General features: G+C 54.2%; 1 protein-coding gene across 1 annotated transcript; it reads right to left on the bottom strand.

Moving 5' to 3' along the window:
• Positions 1–1093: 1093 nt before the first annotated feature.
• Positions 1094–4631, bottom strand: MCHR1 (melanin concentrating hormone receptor 1). Its single transcript, XM_027070649.2, has 2 exons — positions 3940–4631; positions 1094–2630 (listed from the first exon to the last, which is right to left on the bottom strand). The coding sequence occupies exons 1-2, from the start codon at positions 4019–4021 to the stop codon at positions 1651–1653; spliced, it is 1062 nt and encodes a 353-aa protein (XP_026926450.2). The 5' UTR covers positions 4022–4631; the 3' UTR covers positions 1094–1650.
• Between the last annotated feature and the right edge of the window lie 2216 nt (positions 4632–6847).

The following is a 6847-nucleotide window of genomic DNA, read 5'->3' as shown; positions in this document are numbered from 1 at the left end:
GGGAGTTTACCTGTGGCAGCTAGAGCCCCCACTGTCAGCAAGTAAGGACAACTGTCAGCTTCTCAGCTCCCCCTGGTACCCAGGTGGAGTGGAACGCAAGCCCGAAGACACTACGGCTAATGGCGATGACAAAAAGAGCTGCCCAGGACCCGAAGTTTGCTAGGCAGCCTATACCTGCTGCAACTGTGCAGTGAAAAACACCCAGCAAGAAGAGGCTGTGCCGCGGCACCCGCTTTAAAGATGCGTCTGGACAAGCTGGGAGCTCGCTCGCAATGTGTTGCCACCATCTCATCCACATCTGCCCAGCAGTTTGCCCCGGACTCCTGGTTCCCAGCTCCTCTCAGAGAAGAAGCTGAGAAGCAGCAGGCTTGGCTGCCGCCCAGCGGCCCGTCTGTAATCTTCCTGCTCAACACCACATCTTGGCAGCAGCAGGAGGCAGGCTGAGGCTGCCCCAGAAGCCAGCCTTGAGACTGGTGACTCAGCGGGGGAGGTGGCGGGTGGGACTTGGGGCCCCGGGGCCAGGACCGATGACAACTGAGCAGAAGACAGGAAGATGAGTCCTGAGCCCAAGCTGAGCAGCAATCTAATGAATTCACAGCAATTCCGTTTGTGTGGCTGAATCCTCCCTGTGGGTTTAGATCCCCTGCTTCCTGCTTTCTAAAATGCAGCCTGAGCAAGGTCTAGATGCCGCAGCCAAGTGACCCCTCTTTTCCTTTGCTGCCACCCACCCCCACCCCCAAACCCAAGCAATTATACAGGAACATCCAAAGAGATGTGGGTGGAGATTTTCCTTTATTCGTTTTTTATTTTGGAGAGGAAGGGCTGGAGCAAAAAGATTATGCCAACACACCAGGCATCAGAATGACCCTTGCACATGCAGGACTCTGATGGGCACCCACTCCAGACCAGGTGATTAACAAATGTGCCTCATGACAACAACGTCCCCACAGCTGCAAAAGCCCCCTTGCTCTTCCCCATTTTTCTTAATTTTAAAGACTTCTGCCCATACCCACCTAAGGTAGCCTTGTCATTCTCAATAACTGGCTCTCCTACTCCTGTGGGCTCAGAGCCCCACCCCACCCCACCCCGCCCCGCCCCAAAATAAACATGCATCCCCTAGAGATACAGGCAAATCGACACAGGATGCTGGAACGCAGAGAGATGGCATGCTTCGTTTCATCACCCGCCAGCTTGGGAGAAGGGCTGCCCTCCATCGCACCAGGGAGGGATGGGAAGGAGCGTTGAGGCCACACCACTTTCCAACCTCCCCAGGGCCCCGCTGCTCACACCCTGGCCTTCCCAGGTTCTAAATAAATCAGCAGTTGAGAAAAAGACACTGGGGAGCCAAGAGATATAGGGCTCAACTGAACATTTGAATGAAAAGTTTCTTCTTGTTCAGTTTCTGTGCAACCCAAAGGTCTCTTCCTCCTCTCCCAAGGGGATGTCTGATGCTTGAAGCCCCCAAAATCTGGCTGCCAGCCTCCCCGGCAATTTGTGGACCCCGTGGAATGTTTTTAGTTGCAACAACCCCTCACCCCCCAGCCTCCCCGCATTCTCCCAGAGGGGTCTTGGGTTCTTCTCAGCGTCTCTCCCCATCATGGCCCACCGTGCCGTCCCGACTTGGAGGTGCCCAGGGTTGTAGGGGAAGCGTCAGTTGCCCTTGCTTTCCGTCCTCTCCTCATCAGCTGTGTGGACATTGCTGACGGCTCGAAGCCGCCCCTGGGCAGCAGGCTTCACCGACAGGACCAAGCGTTTGCGGAATGTCTCACAGAGCACGATGTACACAAAGGGATTGAGGCAGCTGTTGGCATAGCCCAAGCTGATGGCTGCGTTGTACAGGTACACAAAGGTGAGTGTCGGGCGGCTGATGTACAACTGGGTCAGCTGCAGCACATAGTAGGGGGCCCAGCACACAAAGAAGACCAGGCAGATGGCGATGGCTGTACGAGTCACCCTCTTTGTCCGCAGCCGGATGCTGCGCTGAGAGGCGGGAGCTACGGAGGACATCATGCGCTGCAGGATCCTCACATACGCAGCTGTGATGACCACAAAGGGCAGGGCGAAGGCCAGGAAGAACTGGTACAGGGTGAACCAGTACAGGTCAGTGTCTGGGTTGGGCAGGCGGATGCCACAGCCCACCGTGCCCCCTGGGAAGGGGATAAGCCTAGCGTAGAGCCACACGGGGGTGATGCTGATGAAGGAGAGGGCCCACAGGAGGCAGATCACCAGGGTGGCCACAGAAGGCTTCCGGAACTTGGTGGAGGAGATAGGGTGGACGGTGGCCAGGTAGCGATCAATGGCCATGGCGGTCAGGATGTAGGTGCTGGTGAACTGACTGTTGGCGTCCATGGCCGTGATGAGTGTGCACATGGTCTCTCCAAAGTGCCAGACTCCATTGCCCATGAGCTGGTGGATCATGAAGGGCATGCCCAGGAGAAAGAGGAGGTCCACCACCGAGAGGTTGATGATGAAGATGTCGGGCACGTTGCTGCACCAGTGCAGTTTGGACTTCTTCACCACCGCGAAGATGACTGTGGAGTTCCCGATGATGCCCAGGAGGCAGATGGTGCCAAACACTGAAGGCATGATGATGTTGATGTAGGAGACACTCCCTCTGCGAGGAGGTGACCCTGGGGACAAAAGGAGCGAGCTGTGACCATTTATCATGGACTCCTCTCTAAGGGCTAATGTCCTACTGGGTGCTTAGCCTCCAGCAATCATGTGCTTGCTTACGTCTTTATCTTCTTTCCGTTTCACTCAGGGCTCGCCATTCATCTGGAATCCTTTCCGACTGTTCTCCCTCCCCACACTGTTGCTAATCCTGTCCCCTTGCCCTCCGCCACCGGTTCCCTGGCTAATCCTACCAGATTCTCCCTCACCACCTGTTAGTTGAAGGACCGGGTCCTTTGCTTCCTGCATTGTCTCAGAAGGCACAGATTCAAGAACCACAGCTGTCTGCAGAGAATTATTCTGTGGGCCCCTAGGCTTTACCAGGAAACCTCATCAAAATAGCCAGAAGGACATGAAAGTGTGTGTGTGTGTGTGTGTGTGTGTGCGCGCGCGCGCGCATGCGGGTGAACAAGAGTATGCATGGGCGCATGCATGTGTTTTCCTATTTGCAGCCCTGATCATCTCATTTTAGAAATCACTGGTTGGAAGCTGTGCACTGATTCCTAGGCATATCTGTGGGCTACTGTCCTGTGGAGAGAGGTTTTTGCACATCAGGCCCACAGCCCTCTCTTCTCTTGGGTTCCTATCAGGGACTTCCTTGGTCTGTATCTTCTGAGCCTGGGCTTCCCAAGTGAGCAGAGACCAAAGCTGTGTGTTGCAGCCTAAGCCGCTTGAGATTTTTCTCCACCAAGCCTTTCCTCTTTTTTCCTTCCTCGGAGCTAGAATTTCAGGGCATCTCAGCTCTAGAAATGTCAGGAAGCTTCATTCAGGAAGTTAATCCTCTCGTGGCTCTGTGAGTTATCCCTTCCCATGGCCTTTCCCAGGGGTCAGTAAGGATGTTTCAGATCCCACTACCACAGTTTCAGTAAAAACACAGGGGGACCGGCAAATGAGTGAGCCTACCCGGCTGTCTCCTCACATACTGTCCTCTGTCTTCTCTTGCTTGCTTTTCCAGCCTGGAATTTTTATCTGCAAAGCATTTGGAACTCACGGGTGAATCTCCTCCTGTCTCCCTCAGGGCTGGCCCCCATCCCCTGCCACTTCCCAATGTGCCTTTTCGCTCTTCTCATTCTCCTCCTCCCCGGCCCCCTTCTGCCGCTGCCTGCCCCGCCCCCTTCTCCCCTTCCCCTCCGGGCAAAGCAGACTGCAGGTCTGATCCTCTAGAACTGTAATAAAGTTTCCTGAGCAGTTCCTGAGCGCAGAGGTGAAACCTTCCCACTCCCCACCCCCAGCGCAGAGGAGGGAGGACTCCCCTCCAACACTACTCACCGGCCAAGGTGAGGTTATCGGGGCCGTCCGAGGTGTTGCTGGCATTAGGGCCGGTGGGCAGCAGCGAGGCTTCTAGGTCCATCCTGCCGCTGCCCGTCGCTGCCCGCCGCTGCCCGTCCACCCACGCAGGCTGCGGCAGCGCCGCCCGCCCGTCCCAGAGCACGAGCCCCGCAGTCCGGAAGGGGGTCTTGCTGGCGCTGGCGGTCTGGCAGCTTCTGCCGCCTCCTAGCCCCGCTTCTCTCCCCACTCCCTCCTTCCCCGGCTCCCACTGACATCACCTAGACACATTAACATTCGGAGGCAGATGCACGTTAACCTCTTCAGTCCCGAGCAGCAGCTCCCGCATCCGACTGCCTGCGGAGCCCCCGGAGCCTGGGGGAGCTGGTGGGGGCGCGGGGGCGAGCTCAGGCAAAGCCATCGGGGAGGGGGCTTCCTTCCCACGTCACTGGGGGCTGTGCTCCTGTGCTCCCAGGAGCTTGCCTCCTGGGAGGATCCAGGTGCCTGCAAAGACAAACGGGCTGCCTCCCTCGGGAAAAGTGAATGAGCCTGGCCTAGTCCCTAACCCCAGATATGGGTGGCTGGGCCATGTGGCAGGGGCTAGGGGTGACTTCACAGAGCTCGGAGGTGGAAGGCTCAGACCACAGCATGCCTGTCCCCCAGGCCACCCTCAGCTGCTCTCCGGTACCCTAACCATCTCACCGGCTGGACCTCCAGCATCCGCCAGAAGCAGATTCGTTGGCCTCTGAGCTGTTGACCAGCACTCAGAGGTGACTGGGGTCACTCTATGATGCTGCTGATGGCCAGGGTCTTAGGGACCAGAAGGGGACACTACCCTCTGCACAGAATTGAGGACCAAACGTACAGAGATTTTTCTTTTTCTTTCTTTTTTTTTTTTTAAGTTTATGTATTTATTTTGAGAGAGAAAGAGGTGGGGAAGGGCAGAGAGAAAGAGGGAGAGAGAGAATCCCAAGCAGGCTCCACGCTGTCAGTTCAGAGCCGGACGAAGGACTCCATCTCATAAACTGTGAGATCATGACCTGAGCTGAGATCAAGAGTCAGGTGGTTAACCGACTGAGCCACTCAGGGGCCCCGAGATTTGATTCTTGAGACAAATTTCAGAGCGTAGCACCCCCGTCCCTGAAGTTGTCAACTAGGAACCTTAGAGGGCAAAGCATTGAAGGAATTCTGGGCAGAGGTGTCCTGCTGCCAGCCTCCAGTGCCCCTCACCGCCAAGAGCTGCCAACACACCTACCACCAGACTCGGGAGCAAGGGCTTCAAGGTAACAACAGCCTGATCCCTACCTGTGTGTGTCTTCAGTCTTATTTATTCGTTTCATCCAACAAATATTTATTGAGCACTTACTACTTGCCAAGCACTGTTCTAGGTTTTGTAATGAAACAACAACAACAACAACAACAACAATAACAACAAAGTCCCTGAATCCTTGTCCTCATGGAGATTACATTCAAGTTGAGGAGGGAGGGTTGGGGGGAATGGAAAGTATACAAAAAATAAAAAAGACAATTTACGAGGTTAGGGATTAGTGCTATGAAAAAGAGGGGGCCAGGCAACACTAGGGGAAGTGGAGGTTGCTATTTTACATAGGAAGGCCTCTCTGGAAGTGTTTTCAGAAGAGTCCTGAAGGAAATGAAGAGGCATGGTTGGGAATATCTGCAAGAAGAGCCAGTGCAAAGGCCCTGAGGCAGGAGGGTGCTCACACCCGAGGTAAGAGGCAAGTGAATCTTGTGCTGGAACTAAGAGGACTCCGACAGTATGAAATCCAGGGCAAAAAGCAAACAGGTGCAAGGTGTGCACTCGAGGCAAGACACGATAAGCATAGGATCAGCTAAACTCACCTACAACTGTCCGCTGCAGCCAGAGCTGAAGTCAGAAGTGGCCGGGGGAAATGTGACATGGGTTACCAGAAACGTCCCATGTAAAAGGCTGCTGCGACAATCCAATTGAAAGAGGATGGCGTCCCAGATCAGGAAGGCGGAGGTGGGGAGAAATGGTGGGCTTGTATACACTGTATAGAGCAAATGCTCCAGAGCATTTGCTGGAGAGCTGGAAGTGTGTGAGAGGAAGAGGCATCGGGGTCACTCCCAAGTTTGGAGCCCAAACAACTAATGAATGCAGTTGTCATTTACTGAGATAAGGAAGTCTGTGGGAGGAGAAGATTCGGAGGAGAAATTAAGAGTTCCATTTTGGATCTGTTATATTCTAGATGCCTATTAACACCTGAGTGGAAATGTTGGGTGGTAGTCAGATGTGAGTCAGAAACTCGAGGCAGAAGTGGTGCCTGGAGATACAAAATTAAACTGACGACCCTGAATGAGCTCACCTAGGGAGTGCATGCGGGTGGATAGAGTTGTGTGGACTTGACCCTGGGCATCCCAAAGCTTTCAGGGTGGGAAAATGAGCATTATGACCTCTTCTTCCACTTGCCATCGTCTTCCCGCCTCCATCTGTCCATCCATCTGTCCAGCAAATCATTGGGTTTTTAAAAAAATTTTTTTAATGTTTATTTATTTTTGAGAGAGGCAAAGAGCAAGTGGGGGAGGGGCGCAGAGAGAGAGAGAGAGAGACAGAGACAGAGACAGAGTCCGAAGCAGGCTCCAGGTTCTGAGCTGTCAGCACAGAGCCCGACATGGGCTTGAACTCGGGAACGGTGAGATTATGACCTAGGCCAAAGTCAGACGCTTAACCGACTGAGCTACCCGGGTGCCCCCAACAAATCATCCTTGAGCTTCTGCTGTGCACCAGGCATCATCCACACAGTAAAGAAAACAAGTGCCTGCTATCAAGGAGCTTCAGCTTAAGTGGGGACATGTAGCTAATAACGAGCAAGTTGGCAAGTAAACAAGATACCCCTTTCCCTGCTGAGATCCAGCCAAGTCCAGGTGACTT

This window comes from Acinonyx jubatus, chromosome B4 (genome assembly GCF_027475565.1).
Source record: "Acinonyx jubatus isolate Ajub_Pintada_27869175 chromosome B4, VMU_Ajub_asm_v1.0, whole genome shotgun sequence".
NCBI classification, from domain to species: Eukaryota; Metazoa; Chordata; class Mammalia; order Carnivora; family Felidae; genus Acinonyx; species Acinonyx jubatus.
This window is presented reverse-complemented; position numbering and strand designations above follow the sequence as displayed.

Excerpts from the sequence above, each read along its gene's own strand:
- MCHR1 (XM_027070649.2), bottom strand. The coding sequence starts at position 4,021 with ATGGACCTAGAAGCCTCGCTGCTGCCCACCGGCCCTAATGCCAGCAAC. Across the intron at positions 2,631-3,939 it reads CGATAACCTCACCTTGGCCG|GGTCACCTCCTCGCAGAGGG; the intron begins GTGAGTAGTGTT and ends TTTTGTCCCCAG.